Source organism: Magnolia sinica, chromosome 17 (genome assembly GCF_029962835.1).
Source record: "Magnolia sinica isolate HGM2019 chromosome 17, MsV1, whole genome shotgun sequence".
In the NCBI taxonomy this organism is placed as follows: Eukaryota; Viridiplantae; Streptophyta; class Magnoliopsida; order Magnoliales; family Magnoliaceae; genus Magnolia; species Magnolia sinica.
The window spans coordinates 71,240,894-71,261,801 of NC_080589.1; the positions used below are offsets into that span (position 1 = coordinate 71,240,894).

A 20,908-nucleotide genomic window follows, 5' to 3' on the forward strand; every position below is an offset into this window, starting at 1 on the left:
CAGAAACACTTTAGTGGATGCCCACCTTTATATATACATATATTTGTATCCACACCTTCCATCTGTCTTTTCATCTTATTTTAGGAGGTAATCCCAAACCTTAGGCGGACCATACCACTAGAAATAGTGATGAAGAGCCATTAAAAACTTTTTTGTGAGACAAAAAGTTTTAGATTAAACTAATCTTTGTATTTTACCTTCATCCAGTTATTATTGAAATTATCAACATGTTGGATGGCAAATAAACATTATGAAAACCTTATGATGGCCCTTTAGAGTTTTTAATGGTGAAACATTTAATCAGCGCTGTTTCTTGTGGTGTGGTCCACCTGATATTTTTATCTGCTTAATTTTTTGCAAAACATCGTAAAATTGGCTGGATAAATGGATGCACAACACATCATCTAGGTGGCCCCCACAGTAAGGCCGGGTAACACCTAATCTGCTCCCCTGGGATGAATTACCGAAGGTGGGCCTCACTTTTTTCAGAGCGGGAAACCTAGGAAGGATTCAACGGTGGATGTCATCATCCCACTGTCTCCTATGGTATGGCCCACTCAAGCTTTGGATATGCTTCAACTTTGGGCTCATGCCCTTTTAAAATGAGCTGTTAAAAAGGATGGACGGCGTGGAGAGGACACATAGATGACGGAGGGCCCACGGAGTTACACCGGCAAACCAGCGTTGAATAAATAAAAATAAATAAAATAAAAAGAAGGGGTGGGGCGTTGCGAGAATCGAACTCGCGACCTCTTGCACCCAAAGCAAGAATCATACCACTAGACCAAACGCCCGGTGTTGGATAGAAAATCCGAATAAATATTCATGAATCTAAAATAAATGCTCAACTGTCCTTGTTCGATATGGACGGTGAGGATCAAGTCGTGGTGATCCACTAGGGGACCCACCAGATGAACTATCCAGCTCACGGTGAAGATCCCCACCTGGTCCATGCTCAACCGTCAATTTATCCGTTGGGTGGGCCTTTCTAGAGCCTGCCAAATGAACGTTGAGGATGGTGGGACCGTGCAGTGGACCGGCAAACAGTAATCGCATTAGGCACGCGCTGGAAACTCACTTTTTTGGGTCCATATCACAAGAGAGATCAGGACCGTTTATCACAATGGAGATAAATAGCGGATCAATCACCTACACATGATCGCCCAAAACAAATAGGATGAACGGTACCGATCTCTGTGATCAGGATCGTTGATCACGTTGGTTCGACTGTGGCTCTTTGACCGTAGAAAATTTGACTAATTAAACAATCTAAACCATCCAATCAGAGACCTATGAATGGACCGGAGATAATCAGGACTGATGGACTCCTGAATGTGCGTTCTGCATGGATTGGTCCATCTTCGCCTGATGCACGGAAGGATAATGTACATCCCACAGAAACATGGCCAGATTTCCACCGTTCATTCCACTCAAAGTACTAAAACGTGGCATCCCGTCAACGGGACACAGGACATACATGCAAGCAAATCCAATCCTTCCAGATCATGGCCCCCATTCTGGATGAAGAAAAGCCTACGCTCCCAGCGATTGGACGGTCTTAACCATTCAATCGGCAGCCACTGAATGGACGGTTAACAACTACTCAGGGTCAATTAATTGCGTGAAATCAAAGGCTGATTTCGTCTTATTGGACCCTATACGAAATATGGCCCACGATTTGAATGGTCAGGATTGGCAAGATATCGGCGGAAAAAGTGGCACACGTGCGGTATATACGTGCTGTGTCTCTGTGTGAACAAGCGGCGTCTCACTCGCACGTGCCGGATGACAACACAAGTGTGCAAACTGGCACGTGTGTCCAGGAGTCTGAATTTAAAATCCCCGCTACTATCTTCTCTCTTCGTTCTCGTTTGAAAACAAAAATTCCATTCGTCCGAAGAAAAAAATAGAACTTCCCCAAAGATCTGCGAAATCCGCATCCATCGCACGAATCCGAAAACGATTTCTAGCCGTTCGATTCGTCGATCTCGATCTCCGAAACCTCGAATCAGGTTCTCTCTCATTCGACATCATTCCTGATATTCTTTTTTCCTATTTTTTTTTTTCCGGAATCGCTCAATCTAGAAATGGGAATTTTCTTGTTTCTAGGGTTCTGTAAAAATCTCAAGAAAATGCGCAATTTACATAGATTTTAGATTTAACCGTCTTCGTTTCATGTTCGTACTTTTTTTTTTTCCTTCAATTTTTTTATTTTTATTTTTTGCCTTTTTTCTTTGAATTCGTGGAAATCGAATCCTCTGTAATGCTGCTTTTGTTCAAAATTCGTGGAAATTGGCGTAATTTTTATTTTTATTATTTATTTGGAATCAATAACTCTATGTGCTTGGTAGGTTTGCTTTGCCATCTATGAATGGGGCCCACATGGCTGCATTGCCAGATGATCCGAAATGTCCATCTGGTGGGCCCTATCGTGTATGCAGTGTGTTTTTACAAAGCATGCCAGTCGGACAATTTTAGTCCATCGATCAGTGGACTTCTTCATTGTTTCTTGTTTGAATTTGGTGTCATTTTTTATTATTTTATTTATTTCTTTGGAATCAAGAATGATGTGTGTTTGCTTGGGCCATCCATGGATGGGGCCCGCATGGCTGTATTGTCAGATGATCTAAAATGTCCATCTGGTGGGCCCTATCATGGAATGGACTGCATTTTTATAAAGCATACAAGTTGGACAATTTTCGTCCAATGGACTTCTTCATTATTTGTAGTTTGAATTTGGCACACTATTTCATCTTTTATTTTTATTTTTCTTTGGAATCAAGAACAATATGTGTTGGGTACGTTTGGTTGGATCATCCATTGATGGGCCCCATGTGGCTATATCAGTAGATGATACAAAAAAAAATGTGCAGCTGGTGGGCCATATCATGGACGGACTGCATTTTTACAAAGTATGCCAGTCGGACAATCTTAGTCCTCGATGGACTTCTTCATTGTTTCTTGTTTGAATTTGGCATTATTTATTTATTTATTTATTTCTTTGGCAAGAACGATATGCGTTTAGTATGTTTGCTTGGGCCATATATGGATGGTTCCCACATTGATGCATCGATATATAATCAGAACTGTCCATCTGGTGGTTCCTATCCTGTATGGGCTTCATTTTTAGAAAGCATGCTAGTCAGTTAATCCTAGTCCATCGATCGATGGACTTCTTCATTGTTTCTTGTTTGAATTTGGTGTAATTTTTTTTAATTGCTTTGGAATCAAGAACAATATGCATTTGGTATGTTTGCTTGGGTCATCATGGATGGTGCCGATCAGCCCATATGGCTGAATTGTCAGATGATCTGAAATGTCCATCTGTGGGCCCTATCCTGAATGGACTTGCAACATGTGCCAGTTGGACGATCCTAGTCCTTCGATCAATGGACTTCTTCATTATTTCTTGTTTGCAACAATCTGAATGCTGGGGATATCTGATGGTTAGGAATATAGGTTAAGCATGATTCTTGGGTGTGGACCATATACAGTAAATTCCGCGGATGAATGGTTAGGATATTCTAACCACACAGCCATGTGGGGTCCATCTATGGATGTGCAAGCTTGATTAACCTCCTATTTCTTGGTTTTTATGGAATTCAATTTAAGAAACAGTGGATTTTAGCTTATAAGAGGAAAGTGAATTTTTACAAAACTTAAGAAACTGTATGTTTGCTTGGATAGTTGGATCGTCCATGAATGGGGCTCACATGGCTGCATCATCAGATGATCCAAAATGTCCATCTGGATGGCCCTTTTGTGGATTGACTTCATTTTACAAAGCATGCCAGTTGGGCAATCATAGTCCATCGGTTGAGGGACTTCTATTTCTTCTTGTTTGTAACACTGTTTGAATGCCAGTGAACAGATGATTACGAATAAGGGGTAAGCATGATTCTTGGGCTGTGGTCCATACCATACACAGTAAATCCCACCAGATAGATGGTTAGGATCCTCTAATCACACATCCATGGGGGACCCATCTCTGGATGCGCATGCATGATTAGCCTCCTACTTATTAAATTATTATTATTATTATTATTATTTTTTGCAATTCAATTTAAGAAACAGTACATTTTAGCTCTTAGGAGGAATGCGATTTTTAGGATTTCAATTTGAGGAAAAAAAAAAAAAACTTTTATGACATGTAAAGTTCTTGATTGAATATAAATTATTCAAAGGTGGCATGAATAGCAAGGAGTTCTTGGTCATTGTTCTGAAATACATGCATTTTGTGGATTTTTATTTATTTTTTATTATTTTTAATATCAATTTATGGAAATTTCATCTTAGAATAATGAATAAAAATGGGCTTTATAGGTTTCAGTTCAAGATAAAGGAAATATTCCTCATTTTTAGGGTTAGTGCAGTTTTTGTTTGAATATATCTATTCAAGAATGTTATGGACATTGTTATTAACCTTTAGTGGTAGTACAGTTCTTGCTCATTTTTTTCACCTGATAAAATAGAACGTTTCTCGATTGAACACGCTGATTAGAAAAAAAACCATTTTGAAAATTTTTTGAGCATTTTATGGAAATTTCATTTAAGAACAACAGATTTTTTAAGCTTATGAATGCACTTCTTTAGGTTTCAGTTTGAGAAGAGCAGATTCTTGAATTTTAAAGTCAGTAGATTTAAAAAAAAAAAAGTATTTTGAGGTCAGTTGATTGGTTAATGAATTAGCAGTCAAGAAAAAGGTCTCGACAATAATCATCCCTTGATATACATTGATACACCACACTCCAACAGCTTAAGCTTTTGGAGTAAATAGTTATTTCAGTTTCATCATAGAATGAATGGTGTTGCCCCTACCCCAGCAAAACATGTGCTCTTAATGAATGGTGTTGCCCCTACCCCAGCAAAACATGTGCTCTTTGGGATGAGGTGACTTGGCCAAAACAAACTAGTTGTAATGGTTACAGAGCGTGAGTGCAACCTGGAACCTAGTATCAAAACTTGATATGGACAAGGTAGCAGAATCCACTTCACTGAAAAGCAGGGCATATTCTCTATATATGAATGTTATGAAACACTAACGAGTAATGAGACTTTACATTCTGGGTGAAACCTTTGAAACTGACTAGCTCATGGTTCTTAATTGTCAAGATTAGGATTTGGACAATTGACAAAGATGACACAGGATAACTGATTTGTTGATATCTTTACACACTATAATCCAATTGAATGTTGGAAGATAATATGCGATTATGGAAGACTACCGGCTTACCGACATGTTGCAGCTAGTGCTGACCAAAATAGAAATGGCACTGGCATTAAATGAAATCTAACTTATTTTTGTTTGATGCTTGTTGCTATATTTTTCTTATTTGGCTCTTTGTTTGTTTGTTTTTTGTTTTTTTTGACATATTCTAGTATTTCTGATGCCAACAGTGATATCTAGTTTGAGCTCGTATATATGTTTACTGCAGATGTGAACATGTTATATGAAACAAACATGGGGAAACGGAAGGCTTTAGGCGGTTTGAATACTCAAGAAGGAGACAATAATGTTGAGGAACCTGATTCTGCAAGCATAAGGGCAAGAGAAGAACCTAGTGAGGAAAAATCTGTGCCCCGGCCTGCTTCTGAGGGAAAGGAAAATACAGGGAGTTCTGGGAAGCGGAGGCGAAATGGATGGGATCCACAGCCAGTAGGGGATGAGGACACTGTTGAAGGTGACGGGAGAAGCAAAAGGAGGATGATCAGATGGGCCAGTGATGATGACCAGTTAAAAATGCTGGGTCCTATACAACTTCCTGATTTTGTGAAGGAACCTACAGTTGGAGCTGATTTCAGCACTGAAATTCGTAAATTGAATATGCGGCTTGTGCTGATAAACAGGAAGCTGCAGGGATCGGGTGTGCTCGACAACAGGTTGGAAGAACAAAGATCTCCATCACCGTTGCCAGTATATGATCATTTGGGAACCCAAATAAATTTAAGGGAGGTTAGGTTCCGCGAACAACTCATCCAGCAGAGGCAACGGATCATTTCGAAATTGATTCGGATGAACCCCACTTTCAAACATCCTCCCAACTACAAGCCCCGGAAATTTTACAAGAAGCTCTACATACCACAGAAAGAATACCCTGGGTATAACTTCATTGGTCTCATAATCGGCCCCCGCGGCAATACCCAGAAGAGACTGGAGAAGGAATCTGGTGCTAGAATTCTCATTCGGGGGAAAGGCTCAGTGAAGGAAGGGAAAGCTCATCATAGGCGGGACATGAAGCCTGACCCGTCAGAAAATGAAGACCTTCATGTCTTGGTAGAAGCAGATAACAAGGAATCATTGGATGCTGCAGTAGGAATGGTTGAGAAGCTACTGGTTCCAGTTGATGAGGTGACGAATGAGCATAAAACTGCCCAGTTAAAAGAGCTCGCTGAACTGAATGTCGTGTGCAAAACGTGTGGTGAGCTGGGGCACAGGCAACATACATGCCCAAGTAGAAATTCAACATACAGCAGTGGTGCTACTGCTGATTGCCCTTCGATGGCATCTGGCCCAGGGAGTAAAATGGTCAGCCTACACCATAGCTATCTTGGTGGACGGCCTGCTTATAGTACTATGCCTTGCTACAGCCCTTATCCTCAGTTTGGTCTTGAGAGCAGAATCGACAAGGATATCGCTGATTCAAATCTATACGTGGCATACCTTCCTCAGGCTGTGGATGATCATCAGTTGATCGGGCTGTTTTCTCCTTTCGGCAGGATCATCAGTGTGAAACTAGTCAGGGACAAAATGACAGGTTTAAGCAAAGGCTTTGGCTTTGTTAAGTATGCTGATCCTGTCGATGCTGCGAAGGCTGCGGCCCACATGAATGGACACAAGATTGATGGGAAGACACTGGTGGTTAGGCTAGCAGGTCGCCCGCTGACTTATCTTGGCCCCATGTCTGTCCACCCAGAGAATCCTGACCAACCAGCTTGGCCAGGCCCACCAGCGCTGATGCAGCCAAGATCTCATGCTGCCTTCACTAATAGCAATGCATTCAAACCGTCTCATTCGCCTGTCTACTCAGTGCAAACTGGACCTTTCAGCAGACAGTTGCCTTCATCTTGTGGGCCACCATTGTATCATCCCAGCAGCTCCCCCTGCCAATATCAGCCATTCTACACTACTCCGAAAAGCTGTCCATCTTCATGTGTTTATCTCACTCCACCAATGTACAGCCAGCCAAATTCCTGGAGCTTGGGCAGCTGTTCGCCTTCGTGGGCAAGATAACCAAAACCGTAGAATCCACCTATGATGGAAATCATGTCCTTGGCTAATCCTTGGTCACTGCCTTTTATACTGATTGGAGTCTTGCAGCCATCCATCGGCATTGGATTTGCATTGTAAAGGTAGCACAAGCAGAGGTCTAATTGTCTGGGTCCTTACTGCTTCCTCACTTGGCAGTTGGGCGATTTCTGGTAGATAGATCCAAACGTAGGAGATGTCTGACGGTTGGCATATCTTCACCGTAGATCATGGTGTCCCAGTTGATACAGGCTTTTCTCTTTCCAATGTGTCCCAATGGGCAGCTGCTTTCTCCAAAGGTATTTACCAAAGTCGATCATCTGAATTTAAGAAATGCAAATGCTCAACTCATTAAGAGTGGGCTGTGAGATTGTGGACATTCATCAGGTGGGTCACAAAGCATCTGCTGTGGCCTGAGGATCAGGCTCATCAAGTGTACAATGTACATGAAATGCAGTCTTCTGGTCATTCCTTTTTAATCATTTTGTTTATATGCATGTGGCACCTGATGACTGATTTCTAGGCCAGTGTGCATATATGGTGGGGCCAATCTGATGAGTGGCCCAGATCACACACGGTTGACATCAAGTGTTTGGTATAGCTTCTGTTTCTTGTGGTTCACTTAATCATGTTTTATTTGTGTTATGAAGTTATGCAGGATTTGCTGAAGATAAGGTGTTTCGAAGCTCCACTGGCATTTGGTTTCTGTTCGAGCCACCGACTGTAAAGCAAAACTCCCTTTCCTTTGGTTGTAAGATGTTAGTAATGCATGCTTATGTCGCAACCATGCCTGCTTATGTTACACAAGCCCTGTAGTGACGTGCATAGATCTGCTTATCTTATACATGAAATGCATGCTCATGAATGAGAATGTTGACTTTTTTAGCCATTGGAGCAAATGAATTGTTTTAGAAGAACTTGCAACACTCATTGATGATGGGTGGGAATTCTTATGCAAATCTAAAATGGAATCCTGAAACTCTTCCCAAGAGTGAGTGGGATCCCTGTTTCAACCATGCAAACAGGATTACTATGTTGGGACTTGGGGAAGACCACAGAGTAGAATCAAGCAAAGTAACCACAATCGCACAAACAAATCCAACAAGAAGGTAATCCGAATTTTACGTGGAAAAAATCTTGCATAAAAAAAAACGGATTAGGTGAGACCCCGGCTCCACCGAGGTGGGTGGGACCCCTGTCTGTGGGGCTCCCAGTTGTGTATGTGCCTTAAATCCACACTGTCCAACCATTTTGACAGCTCATTTTACATCGTGATCCCAGAAACGAAGCTGACTCAAATATTTGGTGGACCACACCACAGGAAATATTTGATGATTGAATCTTCACCATTAAAAACTTCATGGATTCCATCAGAACGTTTATTTTCTATCCAACCTGATGACAATGTCAAAAACACGTTTACGAAGAGACAACAAAAATATCATCTTGATCCAAAGTAGCTCACAGGAAGGTTTTAATGGTCAATCACCACTCTTTCATATACTATGGTCCGTCTAAGATTTGGATCTGTTTCATTTTTTGGATCATACCCTAAAATGAACTTTCAATATAGATGTACGGCATGGATGTATTCAAATACATCACAATGGTCTCCACAGTCGGGTCCCACCTACCTCATGGAACCTAGAAGTGGCGTGTGGATGAAAGGATATGAGAGACGGAAAAGTAAGCCATTGGATTGCATGTTTAATATCCTGATAAATGGGCACGATTTCCTTCGGCACATGGAATACCCTCCTTGAGAGAGGGTGTATGTTTTTTTAAGAGAAGTAACACGAAGGAAGAAGGATGCCTATCATCAACCCAAATTGGCGAGTGCAAAAAGAGGCAGGATAGAACTAACCCCGATTTTCATGTTAAGTCCGTGGACCGTGAAAGCCCCTCTATTTGGGGGGTTTCAAGACATCAAATAGGTAGCCCTCAACTGGCATAAAAGACTAGCATTATCATCGTTAAAGGGGTCGTGTCTCGTACACCTAAACTAGGGGGGACCGTGAGTCATATCATGGAAATGGAAGAAGCACTTTCCATTTTCATTTTCCATCCAAGTACTTTCTGAACCCGAAAAAGGTAGAATTCCAAGCACTCCCCGGACAACTGTTCATAAAGGCTGTGATGGGATAAATGACAATGACCATTAGTAGCAGAATGAGGAGGGAGTAGCTCAATGATGCTAGAGCAGAAAATAAGAAAGTATTTATAAAGCTATAGTTGAAGGAGCCAAAGTGGCCCCGCACAACTATGAAGATACTTTTCACCAAGCTTGTGGAGAGTTTATTAGAGATGAGGGAAAAAAAAATTAAGGGAGGATGAGCAAGTGCCCAGCCACATCAGAAGGAGGGTAGAAATTTCCTGATGGAAAACATGGCCTTAACCCGTTTCCTGCCTGAGATAGGTGTTGTAAACAACACTGACATTTTGGTCATTGAAGGAAGGAGATGGCCATGAGCTGGAAGGCACAACATATTCGCAGATGGTTGATAGACCAGTAATGGCACAAACATAAATAAATGATGGGACTCATAAACTCACAAGGAAAGTGAAAGGTGTTAGACAACCGGCTCCAAAAGCAGATAGCTGCAACCAATAAGGTAGCATGCATGGCCAAGTCAAAATGAGATAGCAGGATGAAGTAAAGAAATTTAAAATCCCAACATCTCTCCGACATTGCTCAAATGTGACTTTAACCATGTCTAACCAAAGAATTGATCCAATTAAGAGTAAGGCAGTGCCAAAGCTAGTGCCTGTAACCTATAGGATTCCATAAAGACAACTTCAGATAGGGACTGCTTAAAAGAAGCATTTCCTCAAGGTATAGAGGAAAGAAAGAAGTAAGAGAGGTCAGGTCGCCAACGAGAGATGGATGAAATGCTGGACTAAATATCTCTTGGGAAGTGGAGACTCGTAAGGAGTAAGACTGTCAAGGAGAACATAGCCCCCAAGATGTTTGATGACCAGACCACTTATATCAAGGCCCAAAACCGGAGGAGGATGCGATAAAAATAATGGAAACAAAAGAAGAGAGAAATAGAAGGCAAAGGTGGTTTAAAAAAAAAGATAAAAAAGAATGGAAATAAAATCGTTTAAAAATGAAAATGGCCGTCGGGTTTCACATCTAAATTAAAAGCGAGTAATCATGGTAGGAGATTTTTAATGCAGTAGTAATGCATACAACGGACGAGCATTGGATGAGCGCGAACCCCATGCCGCCAAGTGTCGTGCGTTGGAGCAAATGCCAAATTTAAAATGTCAAATGTCTCCCATCACATCTTTTGATGTGAAGGGATATGGAGGCATTGTTTATACATATTTTGACATATCCATGTGGACCAATGAGATGCTGTCACGTGTTAGCACTTCATGCACAATGATGGACGAAATCTTACTCGCATCCCGAGGATATCTTTCACTTCACCTCATTTGGTGGCACGTCACTTGCCAGAAGCAGAACGACATTAAGCGTACATATGTCAATAGAAAATGGATTGCGATAAGTGACACATAGCTCTAACATGAATGACACATGTAACTATAAAAGACTCGTTGAGATAGAGATCTTATAGTAAATTAATCTAGATATGCTCAGCAAAGCTGTCTCACAGTCTTCTAAATTAATAAGAGATCCTCCTAGAGATGATCGATGCTCTCGTGGCGATTATGAAGGTTCGAGAAGCCGAATTTATATCAAAGTGGATGGGAACCAAAGATGCAGAGATAAATCTAGGTCTAATGAGATATGATCCTAAACGTCTATGGATCTCTGCAGCCACACTAGTAAGGAAATCTGACAACATTTCCGATCTGCGGAGATCTCTTTGGCTAGGCTCGGATGATCGAAAAGCAATTGTGTGCTGTGACTTCCAAGGATCCTGGATCAACAAGGAAACCTAATAACAGTTTTGTTGCCTTCCAAAGCTATATAAGGAGCATGTGATGACAAGCTCCACGCCCACACCAAACACAACCAACCTACATAGCTCAACACTGCTTATCTTAGTTTATAGTTCTTTCACTTCTATCTAGTTACGATGCAGAACATTTAGAGTTTATGTTAGCTTTAGATCACTTCTGTCCAACGCCATCATTCTAGTACACTTATGAGTAATATAAATATCCATGACCTACTATCATTGGATCCCTGATCAAATGGGTCCTTACTTAGAAAACCACTCCCTAGTCACATTCTACTGACCAATCTGCCTCGATTGTTTGTCCACATAGGCAATCACAAGTATTTATTTTTCATTTATTTCTCCGCTTATTTTGTTTATCTGCCAATTGTAATGAGCTTCAATTTCATATTTATAAAATTGACATTTTTAGTAGGGCTGAAACTCTGGCGGGTTGGTGTTCAACCCTAGCTCAACCCAAAGTTCCTATACCTCAACCCTAACCCAACCCAACCAACCTCGGGTTGGGAATTCTCAACCCAAGCCCAACCCAAGTGGGCTCGGTCGGGTTGGTCGGGTGGATACATGCTAATATTATCATATTATCGTTATTACATTAGTTTGTTATATTTCAATAAACGTCGTATTTTTTATACTTATGATTTTATTAATTATATATGTAGTTATTTATCGTAAAGAATTTCATTTTTTCTAAACAAACAAGCTAAAATTTATATTTGGGAGAGAGGAATCCGGCGTATCTTGTTAGCTCAAGTCATTGAAAATGGCGTGGACCAACGAGACCCAACGACATTAGAATTTCTTTTGCCTTCAATAGAGACGATCCACACTCAATTATAATTTATAACTTATATATCCATCGGGTTTGGGTTGGGTTGGGTGACTCGAGACTTCAACCCAAGCCCGAACAAACTTTTATCGGGTTGGTGTTTATTTAACCCAAGCTTGAGACCAAACCTAATACATCCTGCTCGAGCCCAACCCAATGTCGGGTCGGTCACGCGTCAGTCAGGTTGAACCCGCCCAACTTTCAACCATAATTTTTAGCCTTTAGTTTTAATTGTTCGATTTATCGTTGTTCTGTTGAGAAATACAAAAATTATCATCACTAATAAAAATCCTTGACACAAGGCAAAAAGAATCCATTTCGAAGGATTAACCTCTACCATTCTAAAATCGCTTGATCGTTGTAACTATTGGTGATCGAGAGGGTAGCTAATCTTATGAGTTTAGTCTTAATTAATTTATCTCAACATAGGGGTCACTAACATTAAATTGAACTCAAGTTGAGTACGACTCTGGTAAGTTTGTATTATCCTAATTGCACACATTAACTGAATATAAGCCTTCGTTAACACATGCGGCCTCGTGTTTGATTGAATTGTGCAGATACTATTTTCAAGTAGGTAAAACCTTGAATTAAGAATGTAGTTCTTAAATCCATTAGAAAAAAAATAAAAAAATAAAAATTTAGAATTGTATTATTTAATAATAATTTTCAAACGTTTGATTACACCACTTATAGGAAAGACTCAAGCCCTAATAAAAGTCCTAATTTAACTAAAATAAAACCCACCCAAAATAGTTAGTTTTGTCAAAAATAGAAAATCCTAGATTAATCTTGCCATAGGATTTCCGGTATGATTACGAATAATTTCTAAAAAGATGAAAATCTAAAATTTTAAAATAAACATATACCACTAAAAATAGCAAATTTTTATTAGAATTGTAATTTTGAATTGGAAGGATGTGTTTTCTACCTATTGGGGTTGGTTTTCCCTAGATGGCCCGCTGCATAAATATCAAAAGGTCGTGTTCCATAATGATACCTAATCAAAAGTTGCGGCGATTTAGTGAATTTATTTGAACCAGACATGTCTCATCAATTATGACATGCCCTGTATATGAATATGACTAGGCCCGATTTGAGGGGCATGGACTATGCCTTCCTTGGTGCATTTGCGTCAAGAATTCGTCACTCTACCTCAATACCTGTGCGGACATCGGTTTTTGACAGTGCGGACTGGCTGACGAGTGGACTAGCCGTATTTTATTTCAAGGTGGCTTTCGTCTCCACGGCTTGGATGTCCTCCACCTATGATACATCGGCAGAGATAGCATGACTGTATGTTTGATTAACAAACTGCCGGCTGTAGGCGATCAGCTCTAAACTAAAGGACGGTCCAGATTTCTACTAATAAATGGCCACTGATCGGAGAGTAGAATGGTACAAAAATATGATTTCAGGCTTTTGATCTGTATACAGTGGATCCCACCATATGGACGGTTTCAGATAACAAGCACCTACCTACTATCAAATTACATCCGTTCACGTGTGACCAACCTGACCGTCATATCAGTATGATTTAAATGGCGTCGATACAGTGGGGTCGCCTTTGAGAGGACCCCATATTGTACATGTGTCTCGTTTCTACGTGCGAGGTGAGTAGGCTAGATCCATCGCCGCCGCTTAGTTTTTCACACTGTATGTGACCTTTTAATCCTGACAAATGGGATCATTTTCGTATAATCTGGACCGTTCTTGTATTCTTTATTATACAGCCCGCATTTATTTTATGGTTGCGGTGATTAATGCAATGAGTCGTTGGTGGGAAATGAACTGTTGTACCTGACCATTTCTCTTCAAAAAAATTTAGAAAAATCCAACAACGATGCCATTTTACGAGGAGTTATATGATATCCACCAGCGCATGAGAGGTTTGATACGCAGGCACGTGGCATGCATTTTCTCAAATTAATTCGATGAAACTAAAATTTTAAAGTTTGTGTGCTAATGGATATGGTAAGGAGATTGATTTTGGAATATCCTAACCTTTGAATCGTGTACACTTTTTTTTAAAAGGACCATTGGATGCATTTTTAATCATTCAATAAATGTGTGCCAATGCAATAGTCAGATTATTATATAAGCTTAGTATTTGATTCGTGATGCATCTAAAATAGAAACCATACGTTGTACCGTTTTATTTACATATTTATATCGCATGTATGGAATTTCTAAAAAACCTTGTTTGATGCAAAATAAGTGGCACATCATCACGGACTAGCGTTTTGATGAGGTTTTCCTCCTCAGGTTAGAGGAGATGTGGTGCGGTTCGGATGTCACAAACAGCAGAATCACCGCACTGCTTGACTGGTCGAGTGAACAGTGCTCGACCAGTCGAGCAAACAGTCTCGACCAGTCAAGCAACCTGCTCGACTAGTCGAGGTTATGCAGATTTGAGTTCGGATCTTGCGCGAACTGCTGAAATCTGAGGCCCTTTCGTAAGGGATGTGAAAGAGAGTTTCCTAAACTATAAATAGGAGTGCCTAAGGCCTTTCTAGGTAATACAAGAGGGTTTTTTAAAGCCTTGTAAGGGTTTGTTAAATGATTTAGGGCTATCAAAGGTGAGAAAGAGAGAAAGGGAGAAAAAAAGCTTGTGGAAGGGAGGTTATTCTCGTAGAGGTGATCTACAGTGTACTCGACATCTTAGTGCTTCTACGTCCCCATGATCTGTGAGATCTCTTCATTTTTCTTTTATTATCTTATTATTTATCTATTTCTGCGTGAGTGAAGAAGGTTGTAATATTCTACTTCATAGTAGATTATTGATATGGACGAGGTCCCGTAATTTTTATCTCTTTGAGGATTTTTCACGTAAAAATCTCTTGTATCGTGTGATTTGTGCTTTAATTTATTTCATTACTTTATTATCCTATAATTCTGATTTATTTTGGAAGGCTAGATCATAAAATTTTATACAAAGCCCCTAGGACATTTAACATAGTAATATTCACAAAGTCAATAATTATGAGCCTTGACTCATCTACCTGACCCGTGGGAGAATAATATACGGGTGTGCATTAGTCATTAAGCGTAGGTGTGCATGGAGGAAAGAGAAAGTCATCATTAAAGGATAGGTGCACATGTGAGGGAAATTCATTATCAAAGCTATTTTGTCTTTTCATAAATGATTGGGTTCCAAAGGGTCGCTATTTTGTCTTTTCATAAATGATTGGGTACCAAAACCATGACTTTCCTGCTTTTTTCCTCCTTTGCTGTATAGTGATTGGTCCGTCTCAGTCAGAGATGCAAATTCAATGTATTCAACAAGCACACTGTCCAATAACATTACAATAACCATACAAATTCAATGTATTGGGTTCCAAAGGGTCGCTATTTTGTCTTTTCATAAATGATTGGGTATCAAGCGTCGCTATTTTGTCTTTTCATAAATGATTGGGTACCAAGCGTTCCACCCCGCCCGTCAAGCACACCACCTGACCCCGTGGGTGAAATAGGAGAAGCACGTACTTTTTGAATAATATATGCTATCGAGATTCGAAGACAGGACTTTCCGTTTAGATACCATGTTAAACAACCGTTTTAGAGTGTGGTGTATCAATGTAAATGTATATCAAGAGACTTTTTAGTCCAATATTAACAACATTTATCTCTACATGCCAATAACTTGGCCCAAAAGCAAATAATGGTAGCAATTTAGTCATTTTAAATGACTGCTAAAATGATGGTTGTAAGGCAGACTGCCCATAGCTTAAGAACGTTCATCTTTACATGTCACCGACTTGGCCCTAAAGCAAACAGTCGTGGTATTCTGATCAATTTAAATGACCTCCAAAGCGATGATTGTAAGGCAGACTGCTCAGGAATATCTATCTCTACATGCCAATGACTCGGCTAAAAAACAAACAATAGTAACATTTTGGTTATTTTAAATATCCACCAAAGCCAGTGACTCAGAAACATCTAATTACTATAGGCTAAAATACATAAATTAGGTTAACCCCCCACAGAGAGCTTAACTCAACAGGCAATCCGCTTCCGTACACATCCTACTGGGGACCACCATATCAGCCATCACTCCCCCTTTCATAATTTGACGGGGGCCACCATGACAATTTGTCAATGGCATTGCAGGGTTGAAAGGGTTGAAGAAACTCATATCTAATCGGAAAGGTTCCAACATGTCCAACATATCTAATTCAATAGGACCAAATGAAAATCTTATCTATAACCTAATGTCATCTGATCGTCCATAAATATTAAACGTCCTCACATCTTTCTTTCCAAACCTCCTCTCATCTTCTAAGGACCCAAGAATGCCAAGGAAGCTCCCGCCGCTCGAGTTCCCCTGGATTAGGACCCATGGCGAGATGGATGGCGGAGATATCTTCTTCTTGCTTGAGAAGAAGCTCACAATCTCTGACGCAAACCAAAGACTAAGTCGTGACGTCATCCTCAACAAGGAGGAGATGAATACCAACCTCATCCCGGCAATGACGGGGAGGGAGGTGTTGCTGATGAATCGTCTACGTAAGGGCCTCCCAGTAGTGGCCATTGATCTGACAGGTCAGCAGTATGAAGTGGTCATCAAATGGTGCTCCAGCATCAACGAATACGTGCTCAAAGGAAACTGGAATCATATCATGCAGAACTACGTATTGGAGGAAGGTGATTCCATCCGCATGTATTTCTTCAGACGCGGAGATAATGACTTGTGTTTGATCATCAAGGGAGTTAAGAGGGATGGAGAGTAAGCGTTTGTGCGTAGGATCTCTCTCTTTCTCTGTAGCTGTTTGTATCTTGTGGTTTTCTTTTAACTATCGCTTGTGGTTTTCTTTTTTATTTTCTCTCTCTCACTCTCTTTCTCTGTAGCTGTTTGTATCTTGTTGTTGTAGTAGTAGTGTTTGTTCTCGTTGATATTTTTATTGCTTTTTTAATTTTGCTGTAAAATGGAGCGAATCCAGTACAAGCGTTCGGATAGCTTATCTGATAAGCGACGGTACTTTGGTCCTTTCAACAACAAAGGCGGCACTCACTCGCAGTTCTACTATTTTCACTGTTTTTTTCTTTTTTTTAAAATTTCATCGTTAGAGTCATGCCGTTAGAATCGGGCGGTCCTTTACAATGGTGAAATAGTCTCCACCTTCGTTAAAAACGGTATTCATCGACACCGTTCATACTTTTCTTTGTATAACCCTTTTGGACGCGGATTGCCTCCTACCCCCCGCCTGGACGGTAATCCGTATGGATAGGAATCTGTGGGTTCCACCGTGATGTAAGTATTTTATCCACGCCGTTTATCATTTTTATCAGATTATTTTAAGCTATGAGACAACAAATGAGGCAGGTCTAGTGATTCACTGGACCACAAGATGGGGATTGAACGTCCACCATTAAAAACTTCTTGGGAGCTGGAGAAGTTTCGGATGCTGATATTTGTGTTTTCACTTCATCCATGACTACATGACCTTATGAATAGGTTGGATGGTAAAATAACATCACAGAGGCCCTTAGAAAGGTTTCAACTGTGAGTGTCATTATCACTGTAGCTTCCTTTGGTGTGGTCCACTGGAGCTGTGAACCTGCTTCATTTTTTAGTTCATATCTTAAAATGATCCTAGAAAAACGATGAATTGTGTAGATAAAACATTTACATCATGGTGGGTCCCACAGATCCCTACCCAGACGGATTACGCAATCCACGTCCATCCCTTTTCGTGATGGGATGGAAAACGACACGGATCTGAGTTGTTGGTGGATATGCATAGTTTTTGGATCATTAAAAGCCATCTGTTTGCTTTGGTCCACTTAATCTTTTGATTCCTATAGATACTAGACACATTTCATAAAATTTTCAGTAAATTTGGATGGATGGTTTGGATCATGAAGATCTGAAATGGTGTGGTGCACATACGTTCCCACATACAATTGGGCCTACTGCATGAGGATAGGATCATTTTAGTATTACCCAATGTTGTACCGAAGTTGGTCCTACCCGTTACCATGGGCCCCACCCTAATGTATGTATTTTGTATGGACGCGGATTAGGTCCTCCCCCCTCCCAGACGGTAATCGGTCAGGGTAGGGATCTGTGGAGCCTACCGTGAAGTAAGTATTTTATCCATGCTGTTCATCGCTTTGTGGTACACTTAAGCCTTGGACCTGCCTCAGTTTTTGGATTATACCTTAAAATGATATGAAAAAATTGATGAACGGCATAGATAAAACACTTACACCATGGTGGACCCCACATATCCCTGCCCAGGGGTAGGACGCAATCCGCGTCCAAAACTCTTAAAACACATTTCAATGCCTTATTTAACCCTATCTAGAGTGAGTTGTTGGTGGGAAAATAAAGTATTGTACATAAAAAGCACCTTCATTATTATAAAATTTAGATAAATCGCCAACCGACCGAAGCGTTTGTCGGGAATAATGATACCATTAAGGGAGTTATATGACATCAGCCAGCACATGAGACGCTGGATACGCAGGCACTTTAAAATTATACACGTGGCATGTATTTTCTCAAATTAATTCGATGAAACTAAAATTGAAAAGTTCGTGTGCTAATGGATATTGTAAGGAGATTGATTTTGGAATATCCTAACCTTTGATTGGTGGACACTTTTTTTAAAAGGATCATTGGATACTTTTTTAACCCTTCAATAAATGTCCGCCAATCAAATAGTCAAATTATTATATAAGCTTTATATTTAATGGATATTGTAAGGAGATAGATTTTGGAATATCCTAACCTTTGATTCGTGGACACTTTTTTTAAAAGGATCATTGGATACTTTTTAAATCCTTCAATAAATGTCTGCCAATCCAATAGTCAGAATATTATATAAGCTTGATATTTGATTCATGATGGTTAAAGTGAAAACCATGCATTAGACCATTTTATTTACATATTTATGTCCCATTTATGGGCTTTCTAAGTATCTGCGTATCATCTTTAACACTTTCCCAGAATATTAAAGTTTTCCTCTTGTGTTATTCTTCTTTTCATCCCATGATTTCCTCTGTCATCTTTAAGGCTTTGTTAGATTATTAAAGTTTTCATCCAATCATCTTGCTGAGCCCGCACGTGCGTAGAACCTTCCATCCATTCATTACAGCACATTTGAATGCGGCACACGTGTGGTAAATCCGATTGCCACACTTTTTAAAAATGTACTGTCTCACTCGTCAGGTAAGGCGCAGTGTAGGCAAGATATTGTTGGCTGAAAAATATTTTATTTTTGCCATACCAATTTGTACACTGGCCCACTATCTGAAGAGGCGAAAGGCCTAATATTTAAGAATATCATTTAAATGGTGTGGTCCACTTGATAGAAAGCTCGGATTTCACACAAGCATGCGGTATTGCAATGTGTGATCGCGTTTGGATGTGAAAGATTCTTTACGCGCGTAGGTAGCCTCGCGAGGGAGATGCAGTAGGTGCTTGGCACGTTGTGTATACGTGTCAGAGATCCGTGCGTCCTTCACACGTTTTGAAAATTCAAACCATTTATGACGCTTATAGAATTCATGTGAACATGCCAAAAAAGATGAAGTGAACTCAACAATTAGCCACCCACTTTGACTCTAGCAACATAAAGTACTGATCGTGACTTAAGAGTTGTTTTTATCATTATCTTAGTTAAATGTATGTAATAAAGAAAATCATAAAAAAAATTCAGAAATCTACGAAAAGCTTGTGATTTTTTTTTTTTAAATTTTTTATTTTATTACTGGCGTCCATATTTTCCAATTTTACATATCATTTTAGATTATGATACTAAAAATAGAGAATATTCAATGCTCAAATGGATCACACAGTGGGATTAAATTCCTACCGTTGAAAAATTCACCAACAGTGCGTGCGTACCGTGTGACACTTGTAAAATTCACGTGCTGCCAAAGTGTCAAGATTTGCCTCGAAAAAGATTAGGTAGAATAGGAAGAAGGACGTGAAATCGTAGAGACATCTCAGCATAGTACACATGACAGGGTAATTTATCAATCAGGTCCGTCCATCTTTTGGGGATCTATGGTAGAATATCTCTCTCTCTCTTCTAACACACGCACTCGCACCACCCACACACTCTAACACACTCTTGTGAGTCTCCCACTGAAGCATGAGCAACATCTTTTAAGATCATGCTTAAAAACTTGTAAAATCATGTGGTATGTTCCACTGAAGTTTTTAAATGGATTGATATTTTTAATATCTGACCAATTCGATCAGCCCGATTTTCTAAACCGAGAGGATGTGTTCCGTAAATCACGGTGGGGCACACGGATAAAGACAAGTAGTAGTAATGGAATAAGTTTATTCTAGGCACGATAGGAGAGTAACCTGACAAAAGAGGGCTTGCTTGCACCTACTTTACAAAATTTTCCTGTTTTTAACAGAAGAAGAAGGAAGCTATCTGCACAAGTATTTGGCTAGGTAGAGAAAAGGCATGCAATGGAAGAACGTTGTTGTCAGTCCCTACATACAAGGCTTGTGGTTATCCTACGTTGTATTCCACTTTCAGTTGCAAGATCCTTCTAACCAGGTGACGCTCCTGCTTCTAGTCGCTCTCTGGATTCATGCTTCTACTCTAGCTTGAGTTGAAAAGAAATTCTAAGGAAAGGAAAGGAAAATGAAAAAGGGTTTCCCATGACATGGCTTCTTCTAAGGGTGTGTTTGTTTACACCCAATATCTTGAAATTCTGCACCAAATTAGACTGATTAATCATTGAATATGATGAAGTTTTGCACCAAATTGGACTGATTAATCTTTGAATACAATGAAATTTCTGATTTGGTGCAACCAAACACACCCTAAACAATGCTCACTACCTAACGGAAAATTTTATATCAGCCATTAAATGTTATAAAAGCCAATAGAACGGACATTTCAGGCACTTCTTTCTTCAATTGTTTCAGTC

The 20,908-nt window shown here is 40.0% G+C and overlaps 1 protein-coding gene and 1 non-coding gene across 5 annotated transcripts; one reads left to right on the top strand and one right to left on the bottom strand.

Annotated features, from left to right (window-relative positions):
* Positions 1-722: 722 nt before the first annotated feature.
* TRNAP-UGG (transfer RNA proline (anticodon UGG)) lies at positions 723-794 on the bottom strand. Its single transcript has one exon. It is a non-coding gene; the product is annotated as a tRNA-Pro (tRNA).
* A 1,080-nt stretch (positions 795-1,874) lies between these two features.
* Positions 1,875-8,172, top strand: LOC131231492 (splicing factor-like protein 1). Of its 4 annotated transcripts, none has more exons than XM_058227709.1 (3): positions 1,875-2,012; positions 5,398-7,545; positions 7,897-8,172. In XM_058227709.1, the coding sequence occupies exon 2, from the start codon at positions 5,423-5,425 to the stop codon at positions 7,229-7,231; it is 1,809 nt and encodes a 602-aa protein (XP_058083692.1). In that variant the 5' UTR covers positions 1,875-2,012; positions 5,398-5,422; the 3' UTR covers positions 7,232-7,545; positions 7,897-8,172. The 4 variants fall into 4 exon arrangements, with proteins under 4 accessions (XP_058083692.1, XP_058083693.1, XP_058083691.1 ...); XM_058227710.1 differs by having other exon boundaries at positions 1,881-2,012; positions 5,380-7,545; XM_058227708.1 differs by lacking the exon at positions 1,875-2,012 and having other exon boundaries at positions 4,846-7,545.
* The last annotated feature ends 12,736 nt before the right edge of the window (positions 8,173-20,908 follow it).

Coding starts and splice junctions, on each gene's coding strand:
- LOC131231492 (XM_058227709.1), top strand. CDS start 5,423: ATGTTTACTGCAGATGTGAACATGTTATATGAAACAAACATGGGGAAA.